The sequence below is a fragment of the Meriones unguiculatus genome, chromosome 4 (assembly GCF_030254825.1).
Source record: "Meriones unguiculatus strain TT.TT164.6M chromosome 4, Bangor_MerUng_6.1, whole genome shotgun sequence".
Taxonomy (NCBI): Eukaryota; Metazoa; Chordata; class Mammalia; order Rodentia; family Muridae; genus Meriones; species Meriones unguiculatus.
Genome location: NC_083352.1, coordinates 96,239,773 through 96,261,701, shown reverse-complemented (window position 1 = coordinate 96,261,701; position 21,929 = coordinate 96,239,773). Strand labels below are relative to the sequence as shown.

The 21,929-nt window shown below is 47.6% G+C and overlaps 1 protein-coding gene across 4 annotated transcripts; it reads left to right on the top strand.

Annotated features, from left to right (window-relative positions):
* Positions 1 to 4,371: 4,371 nt before the first annotated feature.
* On the top strand, positions 4,372 to 17,165 carry LOC110545565 (2'-5'-oligoadenylate synthase-like protein 2). Of its 4 annotated transcripts, none has more exons than XM_060382568.1 (6): positions 4,372 to 4,819; positions 6,930 to 7,218; positions 8,278 to 8,453; positions 12,155 to 12,396; positions 13,567 to 13,708; positions 15,941 to 17,165. In XM_060382568.1, exons 1-6 carry the CDS (start codon positions 4,622 to 4,624, stop codon positions 16,412 to 16,414), a joined length of 1,521 nt encoding a protein of 506 aa, XP_060238551.1. In that variant the 5' UTR covers positions 4,372 to 4,621; the 3' UTR covers positions 16,415 to 17,165. The 4 variants fall into 4 exon arrangements, with proteins under 4 accessions (XP_060238551.1, XP_060238552.1, XP_021487428.1 ...); XM_021631753.2 differs by having other exon boundaries at positions 4,379 to 4,837; XM_060382570.1 differs by lacking the exon at positions 6,930 to 7,218 and having other exon boundaries at positions 4,387 to 4,837.
* Positions 17,166 to 21,929: the final 4,764 nt, after the last annotated feature.

The window sequence follows — 21,929 nt, the reverse complement described above, 5'->3', positions numbered from 1 at the left end:
TATCAGCTTGACAGGATCTACAATCACAGAGAGGCCCCCAAGCGTGACTATGGGGGGTCGTCTAGATTACGTCACCCTCTGCCTCTGTGTTACTGCGGTAGACAGTTCTGATGGGTTAACTGAGGTGGGGGACCCATCCCAAAGGTGGGTCGTGCCATCCCTGAACTGCACAAAAAGGAGAGCGCAAGATGAGCATCAGCACTCAGCACTCATCAGCTGCTTCCCGACTGCTGATGTAACATGGCCATCTGTCTGGAGCTCTCACTGCCGTGACTATCCTGGCACGGCGAAACTGAGAGCCAAAAGCAATCTCTCCTCCCCCCGTCTGTTGCGTTCCTCGGTGTATTTTATCACAGCGAAACATGGTCAGCAACTAAGACAGTCACGCTCACCCAGAGCACCTCGGTCCCTGTGCAGCCAGAGGTAGAGGGACCCTCTTCGTTGGCATCACCTGGGGCTGGGATGCGGGGTTACCGTCGCAGACTCGCCTTCTCCACCTCTGTTGACTGCTTATAGCATTTAGACCCTTTTCTCATGCAAAGTCTCGAGGTTTTCCACATTTCTCCAACCAAATAACAGGGTGAGGTTCTTTGTAACGGCAGTGCCCAGCCTGATGACAACTGCTTCATCTGTTACTTTTCTGTCGCCGTGGCAGAACGCCATGATCAGGGCAGCTTATGGAAGAAAGTGTCTATTTTGGCTCTGGGCACCGTAGAGAGCACCTCCCAGAAGGGAGGTCCAGCAGAATGCTGACGGCCAGGCATCCCCTATTCAAACGCCACAAAGCAAGAGACAAAGTGGAAGGACATCAGAGGAGACTTGTGTTGGCTGCTTTTGATGTCAACCTGAAACACGTGAGAAGGAGTCTCACCGAGGAATTATTTCTATCAGGTTGGCCTGGGAGCACGTTTGTGGGCATTTTTAAAAAATTACTCATTAAGTGTAAGAGGGACCAGCCTACTGTGGGGGACCCCTCCCCGGGCCAAGTGACAGGGAAGCCCAATGACAGTTCAGAAACACCTTTCGTTGCTGCTTCATCACTGTAATTTTGCTAATGTTAGGAATCGTAACGTAAACATTTGTGTTTTCCAATGGTCTTAGGCGACCCCTGGGGAAGGGTCCTTCGAACCCTAGAGGGGTCGCGACCCACAGTTTGAGAACTGCTGGTGTAACGGAAAGGATGGCTTATGGGAAGTTACATCTTATTCCTCAATGCTCGGTGCCATTTTGTTCAAAGTAACATCAAAATCTAACACGGTGATGACAACTTATGGGAAGAAAACAGATAAACAAGAACAACAAAACCCAGCCGGTATGTCCACTAGGGACTCGCCAGGGGGAGGCAGGAGGGCGGCCTCAGAGCTGAACAAGGGTGAGCACCCACACGCCTGAGTGACGCAGGGGCGGGCCCCACGTCAGCTGACCGCCTCAGCTTTCAGATCTCTAACGCGGGCCTTCTCCACAGCGAGGACTTAGGTCAGGCCAACAGCAAAGGGCCAGAAAAGTGAGGAAAAGACTTCCTCTCTCTCCTCAGAAAAGGGACGCGCTTCTCCACAGCCCGCTCGTGAGTCTCACCACACGAGAAAGTCCTCCCTGACAGGCAGCTGCCACCTCGGAAAGCAGAGCCCACTCTGCGTGCTAGCCCCGCCCTTGTGACCCACCTGACCAATCACAGCAAGAGTCCCTGGGCCACGCCCACCACCAGAAGCCACACCTGCTTACCATCCTTTTCCTGTTCTCTAGCGCCCTCTCTGGCCATGATGAGTGGTGCAGGTCGGAAGAGGGTGGGACCTGGCGCTAGCCTGAGCTTGAAGCACCAAAGGCACACATTCTCCAGAACTCCAAAATCACAGCTGTTCCTGGACGCCCCACAGCCCGGCCAAGCCCTGAAGGATCCTGGCTTCGCCCATGTGATTTTTGTGTTTCTTAGACGGTTCCGAGGAGTGCCTCAAGCCCAGGCACCATTTTCCGTGGCCCCTAAAACCCATTCCGAGGTACTGAGACCCCCGCTTACTTCCCATATGAAAGTCTGAAATTGAGAGTGTGTTCGGTGTTGAACATGTGTGTAGCTTGCACTGTCTCCTGGCCTTGATTTCTGTTAGTTCTCGCCACGGTTACACAATACCTTGGCAGGCAGCCTTGGTGATGAACAAGAGCTGTCATCCAGCACCTGGAGACAACCAGGAACATTGCAAGTTCAGAGCCCGGTACACGTCGCTACCCTGTCTCAAAACAAACAAACAAACAAACAAACAAACACAGCACCCTTGCTGGCTCTTTAGGTCCAGTGATGTTTGTCCGATCACTGTCTGTCTGTCCAAGCCGCTGGGAGCTTAGGGAATTTGTCCGGTACTGCTACTCTAATTAACTAATGCTTGTAACAGCATGATAAACTCCGTGTTTCAGAGACCTGCTGCTTTCTTATCACACCCAGGCCAACTCGCCCAGGGTGACACCGCCCTCAGTGAGCTGGGCCCTGCTACACTAAATCATTAACCAAGGGAGTGCAGTGTCTCTACAGACCTGCCTACAGGCCACGCCTAGGAGGCATTTCTTAAATTAAGAGTCCCTCTTCCCAGATGTGTCTAGGTCTGAGAAGCTGACAAAAAGCTCCCAGCACGCATCTTCTTCCCTCAGAGACACCTGCACATCCATGGTTTTTACTGCTTTCTTCACGACAGGAGGGAAATGGGAACAGCCTAGATGTCCACCAACAGGTGAATGGATAGTAAAATGTACAGCACCTATACAATGGAGACGGGGCCCAGGGAGAGGAGAGACAGGAAGAGCAGGGGGTCAACTAAAGCTAAGTATTTATGAAGAGGCCATGCGTGAGGAAGTATGTTACTTTGTGTGTTAAAGTGGGCTAGAGAACTGGCTTAGCAGTTTTAAAAACTGGCTGCTGTTGCAGAAGACTGGGGTTCAGCTCCAAGCACCCACAGGGCACCCACAAGCATGTAACTTCTGTGAGATCTCTAGCACCCTCTTCTGGACTCTGCCAGTATTACATACAAGTTGCATATATACACTTGAAAACACAAACACACCACACATACATACATATCACACACAAATACACAACACTCACACATACACAACATACACATACACACACGTTAGTTCATAAATCTTGATGCAATAGCCCACTCCCAGGTTACTTAGGCACCTGTGATGTCACCATTGGTCACTTCCCATAGGGGCCTGAGATAAAAGGACCCCTGCCTCCTCTCTCTTTTGCTCTCTCCCCTCTCTCTATTGGGGTGACCCCTCCTCTCTCTCTCTCTCTCTCTCTCTCTCTCTCTCTCTCTCTCTCTCTCTCTCTCTCCCTGCCCTTGCTTTTCTCTCTTGCACTCTTTCCACCTTGCTTTCTTTCCTGGCATGTCCCCTCCACTATGTCTCTCTTCACCTCCATCCAATGAACCTTTTACATCAGATCTGTTGTACGTGGCATCATTTCAATATAAATCCTACCACACACCACACATACACACACACACACACACACACACACACACACATCTTTATAATTAGAAAGAAAACAAAGAACTCAGTAAATCCTAGGCCCTTTGGCTTAGCCAAGCCGCAGGCTCACTCCACAGAGGTCAGCCACCCTGACCCCAGGAGCAGACAGATTCAGTTCTCTACTGCACCCAGGTCTCTTGCCCATGCTAAGGAAGCAGAGAAGACAAACTACCCACGACAAGATAGAGATATATTTACTGTGTAGTGTGATAGAAGGGTTACTGTTTGTGATAAACATAGCAAAAAAAAAAAAAAAAAAAAAAAAAAAGCCTGTCAGACATGTGAAATAGCTTAGCCAGGAGCCCCACTGCGCCCAAGGTGCAGCTGATAACCAGAACCAGGTGACACCACTCAGGATAACCAGACACAACCCTGAGTAGGAGGAGAGCCTCACACTGTCCGCCTGACACGTAAGCAAAGATCAGGAGCAAAGCTCTGCTCTGCACATCTTCAGGACTGCCGCAGACATCGGAGAGACGCTACCTTGATCTGCCCTGCGGCCGGAGAGTCTGACCCTGACCTTCAGCTAAGATATGTGCACAGGTGAGCAGCCTTGGGGACACTGGCTGAGGTCCATAGTTAAGGACGCAGATGTGATGCTTCGAGATGACCCTCAGCATAACCATGCGTATCTACCTATCCCTCCAGACACTGTTAGTATCACAGTCAGTAATTAAGAACGGCATAAAAGAGATTGCATTTGCCCCTGCCAGATCCCTGGGGTAGATGAGATGCTGTGGCCAATCACTGCCATTGAAACTGCTGAACCTTGTTCTGATTTGGCAAAAAGACACATCCGGTGTTCACAGCAGAGCCTTTCGGGAGGCTGTTTGCCATCCTGAATTACAGCCTTGAGGAAAGGAAACTGATCTTCCTGCAGTTTCACTTTCAATTCTTGAGAAAGCTTGGTTTCTGTTTCCAGTTGCCCTGGCTGCTGAGCTGAAAGACAGCCCAGCGGGGTGGGGAGGAGTGCTGCCTTTCTCTTCCTTGGAAGCAGAAGCAGCCCTCTCCCCCGCCAGTGTTTATCAGGAGAGAGCAAGAAGGCGGGAAGCTTCTCCCAGCAGGGTTGAGCTGAAGCACAGAGGATCCATTCCAAGGGATGGCTAGTCCTGCAGAGATGGATCCAATCCCTGACCTGTATGGGACCTTTGGGGAAATGCTGCACCACTTCCTGAAGCACAGCCTTCAGCCCCAGAGGGACTGGAAGGAGGAAGGGCAGGATGCCTGGGAGAGAATCGAGAAATTCTTTCGGGAACAGTGCTTCCGTGATGAGCTGCTCCTGGACCAAGAAGTCAAGGTGATTAAGGTGGTGAAGGTGAGCACTGAGAGTTCTGGGTTCAAATCTCACCTCTGCCCTGTGGGGCTTGTTTTTAAATTTTATTTCATGAATTTTTTTTCTTAATGTGTGAATGCCCTGTATGTACATCTGCACACCACAGGAGAGCATCAGATCCCTTCCTAGAGAGTCCAGCCTGTGGTCGCTGGGAATTGAACTCAGGACCTCTGGAAGACTGGCCAGCATTCTTAACCTCTGAGCCATTTCACCAGCCCCCCTGTGGGGCTTGTGACCTTGGTAGGTGGCCATTTCTGAGGTGGCCATTTCAGGCCATTTCTGAGCCTCAGCATCAGCTTCTTTAGTTGGGTTTATTATAAGCAATAAATGGAATAATGCATAGAAAATGTGCATAAAATTAGCCTTGTTTGCAGAACTGAAGGACAGAGGTGATAATGATAATTTGGGATTCTGATCTCTGAATGGCCATAGTTGCTAGTTTTCACAAAATGTGTGCCTTTGCTTCTTGCTTAAGAAATACTATTCAAAAGAAAAGAAGGAAGGAAAGAAGGAAGGAAGGAAGGAAGGAAAGAAGGAAAGAAGGAAAGAAAAGAAAAGAAATTTTTCTACTCTGGTGTTCCCCTTTAGTCCCAGCACTCAGGAGGCAGGTGAATTTCTGAGTTCAAGACCAGCCTGAACAGAGTGAGTTCTAGGACAGCCAGGGCTACACAGAGAAACCCTGTCTGGAAAAACCAAAACAAAACAAAGAAGCTCAAAATGCTACTTTACCTCTGAAGCTATACAGTAAACCTATTGTTCTCCTAAGTTGATGATGTTGAAATGTTAGAAACTACCTAGCCAGACAGTAGTTGGTAAACTCAGTGGGATTCCAGGGGCTGCCTGGGTAATTCAGTAAAGCTTCATTTCTCTCAGAAAGCACAAACTTACAACACATCCCCTTCAATCAAGATGGTTTGGGGCAGAAACCTGGCTATTGTTCATTTTCCTAAAATGAAAGACATCTTGCATTCATTTGAGTAAGTCCAGTTTTATCTAGGAACTCTTGAGTCATAGTGGCTGAGGTTAACCCTGCAGCGAAAGAACTTTTGACTATGAAGACTCTAGACAGACTGCTGTAACCAAGTATCAGAGAGAGTTCTTAGCAAAACAGTTCTAAAAAAAAAAACTGAAGCTCCTACAGCTTCTAAAGATACAACACGTCCCTCTTGTGTCCTGGTTCCTCCAAACCTCTGACCTGCCTGTCAGCTCCTAGGTCTAATACTGGATCAGCCTCTTCACTTCCAGGACCTGAAAGAAACAACAACAACAAAAAAGGAAGTCCAGAGCTGGGTGTGGCGGCCCCTGTAGCTCCATGCACGGGCGGTTGAGGCTGGAGGATTATCCATTAAGCCTATTAAATGGAATAATGGAATATTAAACCTAGGCTACATGGCAAGTTCCGGGCCAGTCTTAGCTGCATAGTGAGGCATTGTCTAGCAGGAGGAAAGGAGGAGCTGAGAACCATGCACCTTCATCTTGTATTGGTTTTTAGTTGGCAAACAAAGCACTGTATGTCATTATAGCATGTTTCAAACAGTGGTTTGTTTGGGGCTGGGTTGTAGTTCTGAAGTTCACGTGGGCTGGCTCACCACCAGCTGTGGCTCCACCTCCAGAGAACAGACGCTCTCTTCAGGCCTCTGAGGACACCAGGCATACAGGCTGTGCACAGACAAAACTCCTGTACACATGAGAAGTGGTGGTGGTGATGGTGTTTTTGTTGGTTCCCCTCCTCATACACGGTTTCTCTGTGTAGCTCTGGCTGTCCTGGAACTCACTCTGTAGACCAGGCTGGCCTTGAACTCAGAGATCTACCTGCCTCTTCCAAGTGCTGGGATTAAAGATGTTTGCCACCATTCTCTGGCAATGTTCTTGTTGTTTTTAAGCCTGAGATTTCAGAGCATTTCGATTTCTCAATTTTTGGACTAGGGATGGCCACAGTGAAGGTCTCCATGATGGTAACCAATGGCTTCTTTTAAGATTTTTATAGAGAACTTAGTTTGAATGGCTCTGGCTTAACTCTCAACCTCAGGGCACCAAATCTGAGAAGTAAATTTGGCACTGTCGCCTTCCACAGGGAGGCTCCTCAGGAAAGGGGACGACGCTGAATCACAGATCTGACCAGGACATGGTTCTGTTCCTAAACTGCTTCTCCAGTTTCAAACATCAGGCGCAAAGCCGAGAACGTGTCATCAACTTCATGAAAGAGAAGCTGGTTCGCTGTAGGAACAGCCTGGCCTACAATATCACTGTGGTTACACACAGAGAGGGAAACAGGACCCCTCGCTCCCTGACCTTACGGGTCCAGTCTAAGAAGAGTAATGACATCATCCCAATGGATGTTCTCCTGGCTTATGATGCTTTGGGTAAATCCAGTGTTGGTTCTTCAGAGAAATGATTCCGGGGTCTCCTTCTTTTGGGAGAGGTTAGAGAAAGTGGAAATGGGACTGTCGCTATGTTGTGAAGATGCACATTCTTCCATGGATATATTCCACAGAGACTCTTGCGGGGGCTCTCATAGAGGATTCATCATAAAGAATGAATTCCTGCCCAGCCTCTGGGAAACACCAGGTCAATTAAACATTCCAAGGTCTGGATTAGATGGAACTGGATTAGAACCATGTTTAAAATAAGTCTCTCAAGCTGGGCCGTGGTGGCACATGCCTTTTATCCCAAAACTTGGGAGACAGATACAGGGGGAATTTCTGTTTTTTGTTTTTGTTTGTTTTGTTTTGGTTTGGTTTTGGTTTTGGTTTTGGTTTTGGATTTTTGAGACAGGGTTTCTCTGTGTAGCAGCCTTGGCTGTCCTGAACTCGCTCTGTACACCAGGCTGGCCTCACACTCACAGTGCTCCACCTGCCTCTGCCTCCCTGAGTGCTGGGATTTCTAGGTGTACATGCCAGGCATAAGGCAAGGCTAGCCTACAGAGTGAGTTCCAGGACAGCCAGGGCTACATAGAGAACTGTGGCTCATTTAACAACCTGTACTACTTTGGGCCAACTACTCAGCACCTCCAAACTGAGCATACTAGCTTATTACATGTGATAATGTTAAGTAGAGTCAAAGGAACTGATTATATTTGCCAGCATTTCAGTTACAAAAATGGCAATTTCCCATGGTTGCCTTTATGTTTACCACCTTTGTGGAGCTGACCTGAGGATTTCATGAGCCCAGTGCCTGATGGTCTATATGACCATCTAAGCCTCTACTGATTTAGTTTTGGGATGAGGGGTAAGGGAGGAGTGGGGTAAGATGACTGTGATTCCAGGACTCAAGAAGCTAAGGCAAGCAAGTCACAAGCCTAATGACAACCTGGGATACCCAGAGAGACTCTGTCAAAAAAGAAAAAGGAGGGAGGGAGAAATTTTCCTATCTTTCCCATCTCACAAGGTAGAGTTTCCTGACCAGTAAGTTTCTCCTCCCAGGATCCTTTTCCCGAGACTCAAAACCAGCACCAGAAATCTACGAAAAGCTAATAAAGAGTAGGGGCTACCCCGGAGAATTCTCCCCGAGCTTCACAGAGCTGCAGAGGCATTTCGTGAAGAGCCGCCCTGTTAAACTGAAGGACCTCCTCCGGCTAGTGAAGTTCTGGTACCTGCAGGTGAGATCTGGGACCGGAGGGCAGGCACAGCCCGGCATGGGTTTTTGCTTAACTGGGGCTGGGGATGTAGTTTGTTTGCATGGTGCTTCCTTGGGGTGCCTAAGGCCCTGAGGTCAGTCCTCAGCACCACCAAGAGAGATGGGGTGGGGTTGGGAAAAGCTGGTGAGAGGCAGGATATACAGTGAATGAAACTGGGTAGCTGGAAGCTATTTGTGACCTGCAGTGCACTGACCGGTAGTAGAACCAGGCATTATTGTTGGTGATAGTGTTTGTGTCTGGCTTAGAGCCTCCTGCTTCCAATGACACCTTCCCCAAGGGCAATTAAGTACCTACTGAGGAGAACAAACATGCCTTCAACAAGTCTCAGCAAGTGGCATTTTGATGACAACAATGAAGCTACCAGTGTGGAGTATTAGTTAGGTGCTATGATCTAGGCTGTTCACGCTACATGATTTCCTGGTTAGTCTCTCCGGCTGCTTTCTAATGGACGTTTCTAACCCTCGTTTGGGAGATGAAAAAAACTGAGGCTGGGGAATTAAAGCTAGAGCTGAGATTTGAGCAAGAATGCCCAACTCCAGAATTTTAGTTCATGAGCAGTCACAAAGACACGTCCTTCATCACAGTATTTCTTTCTGGTCATCTAAATAGCGCAAAGTGTTCATTAGAAAAACAAAGCAAAACTATGTGGACAATGAGTAAGGAAAAGGTGAAGTTCACAAGTTCGGCGTGAACCGGCAGCAGCGCAGTGTCTTCTCTTTCGTGTTTGCTTCTGTCTGTGTTCACACAGCTCATACTCGGATATTAGGTAGCTGGAGTCACACCATCCCAGTGTGGTTTTGGCCCACCCTTAAACACACCTGCTGTTGGCCCTTGGAGTCCAGTGTGAGAGCACCATCTCTTCGTGTCATTTGCACACTTTGTCTTTTCCCCATCAGTTGTAAGACCTCATGAGCTGCAGGCATTTACCATTCTACCCATCTGTGCAAATGTTTTCATCCACCCACCATTCACCTTCTGGCTCTAACCAGGCCATCTTCAAGAACATAGTGGACGGAGGGATGGATCAGCAGCTAAGAGCACCTACTGCTCTTGCACCAGACCCAAGTTCAGTACCTAAGACCCATTTCGGACAGATCACAACCACTGTCACTCCAGCTCCAAAGGATCCAGCGCCCTCTTCTGGCCTCTATATGCACTGCACTCACATGTGCATACCCACACAGACACATATACACTTAATTTGAGCACATAGTGAGTTTTTCTGGCAAATTATATGTGTGTGTATATATATGTATCTCTGTGTATCTGTGTTTGTGTGTCTGAATGTCTGTCTGCATGTGTAGGTCTCAGATTGATTGTCTTCCTCAGCCTCCATATATACTGAAACAAGGTCTTTCAGTTGACTCTAGACTTATGTACATAGCTGTCTAACTACCCATGACAGGGAGCCCCTGTCTCTGCCTCCCAGCTACTGGGATTGTAGGTATGCATGACACATCCCCCCACAAGCATTTATATGATTTCTGGAGATCTTTTACCCACCTAGACACCTTCCTGGCTCAGATTTCTGTAGATGAGTCTTCCTGACTATTCTAATAGATTTTTTTTTACTTATCTGAACCATCTCTCCATAGAAAAAATAATATGGTTATTTAAATACTGCAATGGACCCATCATTTCACACTGTTGAAAAATTTCAAACACCATCAAAAATGTCTAAAAGAGAAGGTAAAACAATTTGTGTGTATGCATCTTTGCATATCAGTGTGGGGAGAAACTGTATCCATGCTCATAAGGGTAACTCAAGTTGGACTTAGTGACTGAGTGTGCATGTGTGTGTGTGTGTGAGAGAGAGAGAGAGAGAGAGAGAGAGTGAATTTATAGTCACCTAATTTTTCTTATAATATATTTAATGATATAACACTAAAATATAGCAATACTTAATTCCATTTTAATTTCTTCCTGTAGATGGCATGACTTTGGCAATACCTTTATTTCCTTCCAAATGACTAACAAGTTATATATACATCACATTTTGAATTATGTATCTCTCTCTTGCTGCACTAAAACACTACCTTTGTTAAAAGTGTGAAATCCACAAATCTAACAGGAACTAACTCTAAGCTGTCTGTTCTGTTACACTTTTTTTTAAGTCCTGAGGGATTGAGCCGAGGCCTTGTGCAGGCTGGATAAGTAGTCAGACACTCAGCTGTAACCCTTGACTCTGACTTATTCTGCTAAAAAATGCTACTCTCAGGTAGAAGGTGATAAGTGACACCCAAGGTTGGCCTGTGACCTCCACATGTATGACAAGCATGCACACACACAAGACAAAAGTCACTGGGAGCCAATCTTGGTGTACATAGCTGTATTCACAACACCCATGAGCCACCTACACCACTCTTGTCTATAAGGCTGGGGAAACATAGAGGAAGAGGAGGCAGAAGGAGGCTAAGAGCCAGAGATCAGGGATGATGGCTACAGAATACTGTCCTGTGGCCATGACAGCCTCGCTGCTCATTGTTCACAGCAGCTTCCACTGTCTGCATGAGACCTGTGCAAGGTTAAACCAGTTGGCATTCCAGCGTCTATGTGGGGAGAGCTGAGAGCTACCGGCCATTGATGGCTCCTAGGAGAGGGATTTTTCCCAGGGGTGTGGCTCCTGATAGGTTGCCCATGCTCTGGTGAACGGCCCCACACCCTTGCATGTGAGGGCAGCTCCAACCGGACTGCATGGGATATAAAGAAAAGAAAAACAAGAGGAGGATGAAGAGGAGGGAATGAGGAGATGGGTGGGTTTGGGGTGGCTATGATCAAAACACACTGTATACAGGTATAGAATTTCAAATGTACCACATTGCCATCTCCATTCTAACCAGGAAATATGGATTGATATGCACATGATCCACAGAAAACCCCTGACCGTATGTCCATTTAGGCTCACCATTTCGTGGCGAAATGGTTAGACTAATTTTGTAACCTATATGTCTTCTAAAGCCTATAGTTTTGAGTTTTAGGTTCAGGTTAAGCTAAAGCCTCTTAGTACCTTTCCAGAGAATGGAGAAATGTGACCCTATCTGTGAGGACAGATAGAAAAAAAAAAAAGTGAGCAAGCAATGACCTTCACTCAGCAAAAAGAACGACCAGACCCTTGTCTTCGAGATAGTGTTTCTTAGCAACCAACCCAGACTTCTGAGTAGTTTCTGACCTCCAGCCAAGAGCCCGCAACCCTAATCTTCAAGGATGAGCTAACCACCCCACCTTCAATTGCAGCTGCATCCACACTTGGCAGGACTGGCCAAGCTTGAGCACCTAAGACTAACCAATTATCTTACTTTATAGCTTCCTCATCCAATCCTAAATTGCCACTTCAAATTTACCCGCACTTTTTCTTTTAAAAACCTAAAGCCTTTGTCTCCCTGTGCCACTCTTTGCTGACCAGCAGGGGTGACCCCACTGCGCAATGGTTAAATTACACCTCTTGCTTTTGCAACGAGTTCGTGGTCTGTGGGAGTTTCTGGGAAGGGCGCAATCTTGAACTCCTGAGCTGTGACACCCCAGGTCTTACAGTGGCTGTGTCACATAGAGCAACAGGAGAAACGGAGTTCTTGGAGCACCAGTCATTCCATGTTCTCTTTGTCTCCGCCCCCCTGCATCCCTCCATTCTCTCCCACCCTTCCTTCTTTCCTTGCCTTCCCCAGTACGTGAGACGTAAATACAGAAGAGCACGATTGCCCTCCAAGTATGCGCTGGAGCTTCTGACCATCTATGCCTGGGAAATGGGCACAGAGAGCAGCGACAGCTTCAGTTTGGATGCGGGGTTTGTAGCCGTGATGGAGCTCCTCAGGGACTATGAGGACATCTGCATATACTGGACCAAGTACTATGATTTTCGCAACGAGGTCGTCGGGAACTTTCTCAAAGAACAGCTGAAGGGAGACCGGTGGGTAGATCCACCACATTATTTCCAGCTCTAAGGGCTAGAAACCCCGACTGAGGTGGCTTTGGAAAATAAAGGGACTCAAGTGGCTTTTGCAGTTGAAAACATTCAGGGGTGAAGAAACTTCAAGAACGGCTATGTCACCAATGTCTCTCCGTCTATGAGTTGTTCAACAGTGCCCTTCCCAGGGCTTTACTGTTGAGTTCGGGCTAATCTCTTCCACGTTGCAGCCGTTCTAACCTTCTCCTCTAGACACCGGATCTCCAGTGTAAGAAAGGCTGTGTCAAGCAAAACCTCAGTGATTTGTTCTTGCGAGCTTGCTTAGGCTGTATCTCCAATCTAGCGAAGGGCTTTGCTTGCAGGGACTGCTCCGACCTAAAGGCAGGTACCAACTCTGCTCTGGACAGTCTGAAGAATGCCCTCTGTTGGCCATACTCTCAGTTTTAAATGAGCGAGTTAATTATAAAGTATGCAGCAAGCAGAAGTAAAAGAAAGAGTAGCAAGTAGCAGATGGAAAGAAGCAGCTGGTAGCCAAATATCATCAGACCCAGCAGCGTGGACGGGAGTAGGCTGAGCGGGAGAGAAAGGGCCACAGCTTCAAACCCCAGGCCCTTACAACACCCTGCAGATGTCAGCTAGGGAAGCTGAGGCAGTCAGCTGGAGTTCCCAGTCCACCTTTCTCCATGGATGAGCTCCTCAGGGCTGACCTAGGCTGTATCCAGATTTCTGTTCCCACTGTAGTACGGGATAAACAACAGTCGCCTCTACTGCACTGAAATTGCTCGCTTTCCAGCTGTTCTCAAGGTCACGATGCTTTTTTTTTTTTCCCCCAAAAAAAAGTAAAAGCATTTTTGTTTGTGTTGCTTCTTTTCCATTTTCCCCTTACAGAGCAGGAGTGGGGGTTGGGGAGGACAAAGACTAAGACAATGACAATACTGCCGGACCCGGAAAAAAAGAGTCTTAGAAGAACACTTGGAGATTGAGATACACATTTGGGTCTGAAATAGTGGAGGTTGTGGGGGCAACAACCCCACTTCCAAAGCCAGCATTTTAGTGATCTTAAACTTTAGGTGACAATTCACTATGATCATGTGCTTTACGATTCCACAGACAGGAATGCCAGAGGCCAGTATCCTGACCCTAACGGGGATCTGCTTCCATTTTCTCCCCCAGGCCCATCATCCTAGACCCAGCCGACCCCACCAACAACCTAGGAAGCAGAAAAGCGTGGGACCTGGTGGCTAAAGAGGCCAAGCACTGCCTGCGGCAGGCCTGTTGCATCACTGAAGACCTCAGCGGGGGCTGGCATGTACTGGTACGACCCTCTCTTCACAGTCACAACTCTCTTTTACACTCATTTGGATCACCTGCCACTCTTCTTACAGGAGCCCTAAGTCCCAGCACACGCAACATACTTCAGGATCGCAGCCTAGTTTCCGTCTAGAAACGTCTAGGCCTCACCTGTAAGACAGGCAGGCAATCTGCCCTGCTCTACAGTCAATTCAGGGACAGAGTCAAAGGGTTTACTCACTTCCATCTAGCCTGTTGGAGCTCCCCTAGAAGAATACTTCCCTGTTCGGTGGGTCATCAAAGTATGCTTTCTTGCTGTTAAATAGTAAATATAATAAGATTTTAAAAAATTAAGTGAGACTCCCACAACTCAGATGATAAGCCAGCCTTCCTGTGCCCACCCTTGCCCGTTAGGCTACAGCTTTCCTAGACCTGAGCACTAAGTGAGAATCCAGTGTTCACACACAAGGATTGGAGTTAGCGGTTCCCTGAGGAAGCTGTTTCCCAACCTGCTGAACCCACATAAATCCTGTCCCTTGCCCTGCTTTTCATCTTCTGCAGGAAAGCTCTGAGTCTGTCCTCAGAGGTGGCCCCCACAGCAAGGCAGACAGATAGGATCCGGCTGGGGTCTACCAGCTGCTCATCAGGTTCCACCAAGGGATTCTTGGGAAGCAAGAAAAATTGAAACGGAACCAACCTACCTAAGCCTCTGTCTTAGTTAGGCTTTCCATTGCTGTGAAGAGACCCCATGACCATAGAAACTCTTACAAAGGAAACCATTTAATTGGGGCTGGCTTTCAGTTGAGAGGATTAGTCCATTATCATCATGGTGGGAAACATGGCGGCATGCGGGCAGACACGGGGCTAGAGAAGGGGCTGAGAGTTCTACATCTTGATCCACAGGCAGCAGGCAGAGAACAGGCTTGAGCTTCTGAGACCTCAAAGCCCTCCCCCACAGTGACACACTTCCTCCAGCAAGGCCACACTTCCTGACAGTGCCATTCCATATGGGCCCATTGGGGCCCATCTTTACTCAGACCTCCACAGTCTTCCTCCGTCTCAACCCCCAGTTTCCTAGAAATCCCATCTCCCAGGCATCTGCCTGTCAACAGGGTTTCTCTGTATAACAGCCCTGGCTGTCCTAAACTCACTTTGTAGACCAGGCTGGCCTTGAACTCACAGAGATCCGCCTGCTGCTGCCTCCCCAAGTGCTGGGATTCTAGGTACGTGTCACCACCACCAGGCTTAGTGAATTATTTCTTTACTGAGTTATCTTAGTCACACAAATGGATCCAGAAAGCACCACCATAGAAGATGGAGTTCAAGTCAGGGCACTTTTGAGCATCACATGGGGTGATACTGTGCCAGCTCAAAAGGACTGATGCTAGGACTGTGCTAAACAAATACAAGAGTAAAGCCTGTCTCTGTTACTTTTCTATTGCTATGATAAAACCAAAGCAAGTTGGTCAGCGGCTTAGAGAAGGAAGGGTTCGTTTGTGTGCAGAGTTCCATGGCAGGGAAGTGCAGTAACAGCCAGAAATGGCGGCTGGAGCTTGCCTCTTTAATGGAAAGCAGGAAGCCAACACAGTGATTGGAAGCTTGTGAGCTTTTGACATCACAAACCTGTCCCTGCTGATACACTAGTATCCTCCTGCAAGGCCACACCTTCTAAGCTCCTCAAACAGTTCCGCCAGCTGAGGACCATGGGTTCAAATGCCCAAGACAGTTCAAATGCCCAAGGGGCATCTCATTCACCCCAGCAGGAAACCATTCCCAGCCACCTTATCAGCCAATATGTCGGAATTCAGTCAAGTATTTTAATGTCTAGAGCCAGTACCCCATGGCAGAATTTCAAGGATACTTCCAGACCTTGGCTGTGACAGTGATTGCCCCTGATCAGCCATCCTAAAACCAGACACAAACATTAAATTATCCTAAAGCCAGACACAAACCTTAAATTCTGTCACTGTAATCCCCAGGCTTCCATAAGCACAACATGGTTGTGTACTCAAGATGGGTGAAGATTCTAAATAATCCACACAGGAAGAGTATCGTTGCTGTAGCTTGGGTGAGTCGAGGAGCACAGTGTGACTCAGTGGTACTCTAAGCCTCAGGTATCTCATGTAATCACTTACAGCATCTGTCAGTATGTCTCAATAGATTATAAACCAGGCCAGGAGCTAGAAGAGAGAAGCTTTAAGACAATAGACAGTTCTTCCCACACAGATGCCCTTTCTCTTTCTTCCCTCTCTTGCAGCGAGCAAGGGATGTTCAGGTGACAGTGAAACAAACAGGAAAAGAACCATGGAGTCTCTGGAAGAACCCCTACAGCCCCATCAGAAAGATGAAGGCAGATATCAGGAGGACAAATGACCTCCATGGGAAAGTGCGCATCTCCTTCCAGGAGCCAGGAGGAGAGAGACAACTGCTGAGCAGCCGGAAGACCCTATCAGATTATGGAATCTTCTCTAAGGTGAACATCCGGGTGCTGGAGACCTTTCCTCCTGAGATCCAGGTGTTTGTGAAGTTTCCCAATGGCGATAGCAAGCCTTATGCCATCAACCCTGATGACATCATCCGGGAACTAAAAAGGAAAATTGAGGATGATGGAGGCCCTTGTATGGAGGATCAGGTACTGATGCTGGAAGATGAGGAGCTGGAAGACTATCACAGCCTTGACTATCTACAGATCAAAGACTGTGACACCATCCAGCTCATTAGGGTTAGCTGAGTTATAGTCTGGCTGTTCATGGCGCCAGTGCCCATTGTCAGCTCCCCACCTCATCCCTCTACGCTGATGCTGCGTTCTTTCTGTAGCCTAACAATCAGCATATCCTTCTCTTGCTTAAAACCCTCCTGTGTTTTCCTGTACCTAGAGAAGGAGTTCCAAGTTTCTTTTCCTAATACTTAAAGTAATTTCTATCAATCAAGCTGGGCCCTACTTGTTCCCCCTTCCCCACTCAAAACACACCAGAGACTCCCAAACGCTCAGCACTCGTACTGAATGCTGAGTCCCAACTTCATCGCTTTGAGTCGGCTATCTTTTCCCCCAACCCATGTTTTTATCTTTCAAGACTCAGACTTGTAAGACACTGGATTTCCAAATATGGAACTCAGATTGATAGAATCATCATCATCACTCCGGGAGCCTCTTAGAAAGGAAAATTAACCCGAGCCAGATACTCCACTGAGGCTCCGCAGTCTGTCTTGCCAAGCCTTCCACGCCATTCTGATGCATGGCTCATGTCTGAAAACTATACAACCCTTGCAGCCAGCCAAGTCATCTTATGCTTCTACCCTCTCCCTTCATCCACATTAGATTTCTGTGAAAGTATGTGGGCTCCTAAATCATGTGTTTTGTTAGATTTATCTCCTAGTCTAATGAGACTTGATTTTTTTTTTAAATGCCTTTTGGTCTAGAATGGTACTGATCTAGCGCAAATGTATGATATGTACTTGTTGAATAAATGAATGTCTCTGAAGCCTTCTATGTTGTCTTTATCGGGTCTGATGCCATTTTAGAGTCTACGTAGATTCAGGTGCCCCTAGCCCACATGTCATTCTCTGAAGATGCAGCCAAGTCACCTACACAAACTTAATGCTGGTGGGTAGACATGGCCTCCTGTCTAAACCTCCTTGGTCAATGGTGATGAGGGTAGACTCTGCCCATTGGCTATCCTTAGCCAATCACATATTTCAGTCTTGGAAAGTGGGTCCTGGTACACTAAATTTCTGGTGCAGTCAGGACTGAAAGATGCTAAACAGCCAAAAATAGGTCCACCCCAAACCTTCATTTCAATACAGAAAGAGCACCATTAGCCCACAGAGTAGCGCCACACATAGCAAGACACAGAGGCCAAAGCCTACCTACATTCATGCCCTGGAAGAGAGGCTCCTGAGTTGTCTCTCCTTTCTCCCAAATTCTCCTTGTACCTTATCATCCTCACATCACTGAATAAATCAAAGTGGGCACCTTTTCTGCCCTGCGACCTTCTGTTTCAGCAACTCAATTCAGTTCACTTCTCTGCCCCTCAATATAGGTAGACGACTCCCATGCACTCATGTGGGCTTTGTACCAAAGTCTCCACTATGTCATTTGGCCATCTTCACAGCTGCCTTGGAGTTGGATGGACTTGTATAAGAATAAAGGCTATTAGCCAGGCAGTGGTGGCACATACTTTTAGTACCAGCACTCAGGAGGGAGATCAGGTGGATCTCTGTGAGTTTGAGGCCAGCCTGGTTCCAGGACAGCCAAGGCTACACAGAGGAACCTGTCTTGAAAAAAAGAAAGAAAGAAAGGAAGGAAGGAAGAAAGGAAAGAAAGAAAGAAAGAAAAAGAAAGAAAGAAAGAAAGAAAGAAAGAAAGAAAGAAAGAAAGAAAGAAAGAAAGAAAGAAAGAAAGAGAAACAAAAATAATATTGGGGGGCTGGGGCCGGAGAGATGACTCAGGGGTTAAGAGCCCTGGTTGCTTTTCCAGAGGTCCTGAGCTCAATTCCAACCCCTCATGGTGACTCACAACCATCTGCAATGAGATCTGGTACTTTTTTTCTGGTCTGCAGGCATACATGCAGTCACAATACTTGTGGGAGCCTATAGAAATCAGGACTTGGATGAGCCTGGTGTCATTAGGGGAACCCAGGAGGAACACAGTGAACTTTGATCTAGATTAAAGAAGGAATGCTAAAATTTCAAAGAGGAAGGACCTTGAGCAATGAGCCTTCTGTTTCCTCTGCAGCCCAGGCTTACTTCCTTTTCTCTCCAGCCAGGGCTCCACACCCTCATGGATGCCTTCAGTCTCCTGACCATCTGTGCTCACTGCCCATTTGTTCCTTTAAGAATCTGTATCAGTCAGAGTTCTCTAAAGAAACAACAGAACAACGAATGGCTGGATACATATGAAAAGGGGATTCATTAGATTGGGGAACAGGGTATGGTCCGGGTGATCCAGCAATGGCTGCCTTACCCTGGAGAGGCCAAGAATCCAGGAGAAGCTCAGGCCACAAGGCCAGATGTCTCAGCAGCAATTCGGGTCTGCCAGCCAAGGGCTGGAGAAGCCTGGAGAGCTGCTGGTCATCCATCAGTCTATGCTGGAATCCCAGAGACATTGGTTCTAATTTTGGTGAAAAAATGCCACATCCACGGGATAGCTAGACTGGAGGAAGGACAAGCAGGCAAAACACAGATTTCTTCTTCCACGTCCCTCTACCTGGGATGCCACCAGAAGAATCCACTATCTATTTTGGGTGGGTCTTCCCTATTCAGATGACCTGATGAGCTCAAGAAGATCCCCTAAAATCGTGCCCCGTGGCCTGCCTTTTGGTCAAGTCTAGATCCAGCCAGGTTGACAAGCCAGCTTATCCATCTTAGGGTCCTTCAGGTCACAAGGGACAGGAGCCTAAATGAAGTTAGTTTAAGCAAAACTAAGTCAAGGCCAGGTGGTGGTTCACATCTGTAACCAGTGATGAGGAGTCTGAGGCAGGAAAATTACCATGAGTTTCAGAACAGCCTGGGCCACAGAGAGAGAGAGTTCAAGGTCAGCCTAGGCTACAGAGTAGACTGTCTTAAAAAAGGGGGGTGGGCTGCTGGGTGGTGTGGTACATGCCAGTACTGTGGAGGCAGAGGCAGGTGGATCTCTGCGTTCGAGGCCAGCCTGGTCTACAGAATGAGTTCTAGGACAGCCAAGGCTACACAGAAAAACCCTCTCTTGGGAAAAAAAAAAAAAAAAGAGAGTAATTAATCATCGGCATAAGTGGATGCTGTTAGCCAGGATTCTCCAGAGAAAGGAGGGAGAGAGGGAAAGAGAGAGAGAGAATGTTTGCTCCCTGGGCAAGTGAGCTGGCTCCTAAAATCAACTGCCATATGGATACTACAGCCCCAGTGATGCCAAAGTGCCTTCCAGTTATTTATGCCACATGTTGGGTCATCCTGAACCACTCATTTATTTTCTTGTGGCTGAATTTACTGAAAGGTTCATCTGCTTGGGTCTAGCTTACCTGAAGCTAGACTTTCAGAACAGCCCCCATCACATGTCTGGCAATTGTCCAATAACAGCTGCAAAAGCAGAGACGTGGAGGTGAGGAAGAAACGCCAGGGCTGGGCCACACAAGCGCTGAACATCACAGACACTGACTTGCCAGCTCCTGTGATCTGAGGCCTAAGGATCAGGGACGGAGGAGTAGAGACCCAAGGACCCAACATTCCCTCCAGAGCTTGTCTACACTTTCCTCGTGTCCCCAAGTTTTCCCTACATATTTCAGGCTCTTCCACGGGAGGTGTTTTACAAAGGCCTTTGCTCTACTGGAATGGGGGCATAGGGAACTCTCTGCAAGACGGCCATCTACTTCAACAACAAAATACCAGTGTTTTCACAAAAGTGTTCGCATTATCTAGCAGTATGACCTGAGCGTGTATGAAAGGTCATGAGGTTTGATTGCACACAGTTTTAAAGCCTCTGCCTTTATCACAGTAGTCCAGCAAGATGTATGGGCACACCCTGATCCAAGGGACCATATGATGCTTCTAGAAAGCTCTGGGAAGCCAGCATTGCAGAGGAGTGTTCAGGCTATAGTGGGATGAATTTGGGGGTGTTGGGAGTCAGACCCCAAACAAGCAGCTGAGGTGCCTATTTAACCAATTGGACCTGGCCTCCAGGTTCTCCCAGCATCCCTCAGTCCCTACCTGAACTTCCCAGCCCAGGGGCTTGGCTACGTTTCCCCCAGAGGCTCTATACCATATAATCCAGACATTTTAGTTCTCTCTCTCTTTCTCTCTGTATTTCCACTCACTCTGTCCCACCCCTTTTTGTCTCCCTTCGCATGGTGAGTTCACTGGCCTCCTGGAGGTCAATAACTCCCCAGGAGAGCAGCCCCCAGTAAACCTGCCTTTATACTTTAATTTGGCTTGAGTTGGATCATTCTGTCAGCAGAGAGTAACTATCAGGAAGCATTTTTATTAAGCCTTGACGACTTTTTTGTCGTCACTGGTGTTAAAACAACACAAGGCTTCATTTGCTCCATGGTGCTGAAGTCCTAGGGTCAAAGCAATATATCTAATGATGGTACTTTCTACACAGCTCCTAGAGACCCCAGGAGGGAAGATTTGGGGGTGGGGAGGTCCATGTGTAAGAGGACAGAGGACAGACGTCTTGCTTTATAAGCCCTGAGGACAGAATTTGAGTCCCCAGCAGTCACAGTGACAAGCAGGCCATAGCTGTTGATCTGTAACTCTGGTCCTTATGGGCATCCCAGAGCTTGATGGCAAGTCTGGGGTAAACACAGCTTCCAGCTCAGTGAGAGACCATGCCCCAAGGCTGGAAGGCAGAGAGCAACAGAGGAAGACACCCGGCACCTTTCTCTGGCCTCTGTGTATACCCATGGCTGTGCACACCCACAGGCTCACACGTGTGCACCACACACACATTCCCCCACAACACACATTGTCATGGCTAAGCTTGGTTGTCAACCCAACTACATCTGGAATCCACAGAGACCCAACCAACTGGGCACATCTGTGAGGGACTTTCCTTGATTGGATCATTCGAAGTGGAAAGACTTCTCTGTTGGACTCAGAGGATCACAGCCTGCAAGCCACGCTGATGAATTCATAAATATTCATCCTATCAGTTCTGTTCCTCTGGAAAACCCTGCACCACACACACACACACACACACACACACACACACACACACAAACAGCTGTCAAGGTAACATTTCTTGGATTTTCTGTCTCTACCTCCCGACCTACCCCCTCTCCCTTTTGAAAGCATCCAGGAACAAACCATCCTTACCTAAGTCCTCCTTTGATGTTCTGCATTCTAGAGACTCCAAGCCAAGACAATCCTCCTACGTCTGCCTCCTGCTCCAAACCTAGTCTCACTTCTCCAATAATTGTCTCTCCTCCTTCTCCCCAGAAACTTATTTAATTAAGTTGCAATTTGATACTCAAGAAAGCCAACGCACTACTGTCTCCATGTTCCCTTTAAAACATCCAAATGACATCCAGAGAATGAGTGGTGAAATGATTGATGTTGCTTGGCCCTAAGATGCTTCGTGAAGATGAATAGAAAGAATATGTGAATAAATTATGTCACTATAAACACATGGTGAATGCTGAAGTTTCAGTCTGCGTTGACTTCCAATTGTAAAATCGCCACTGCTCTATAAAATGTCATGATATGCAGCGACTTAAGAACTAGGTGCTGATAATAGGGGGTGGGGAGGGTTAGCTAACACTAAAAAGGCTACACGG

Bases quoted from the DNA above. Each gene is read 5' to 3' on its own strand.
- LOC110545565 (XM_021631753.2), top strand. From the start codon at position 4,622: ATGGCTAGTCCTGCAGAGATGGATCCAATCCCTGACCTGTATGGGACC. The intron at 4,838-6,929 runs GTGAGCACTGAG...CGCCTTCCACAG, and splicing joins AGGTGATTAAGGTGGTGAAG to GGAGGCTCCTCAGGAAAGGG. The intron at 12,397-13,566 runs GTGGGTAGATCC...TTTCTCCCCCAG, and splicing joins GAACAGCTGAAGGGAGACCG to GCCCATCATCCTAGACCCAG.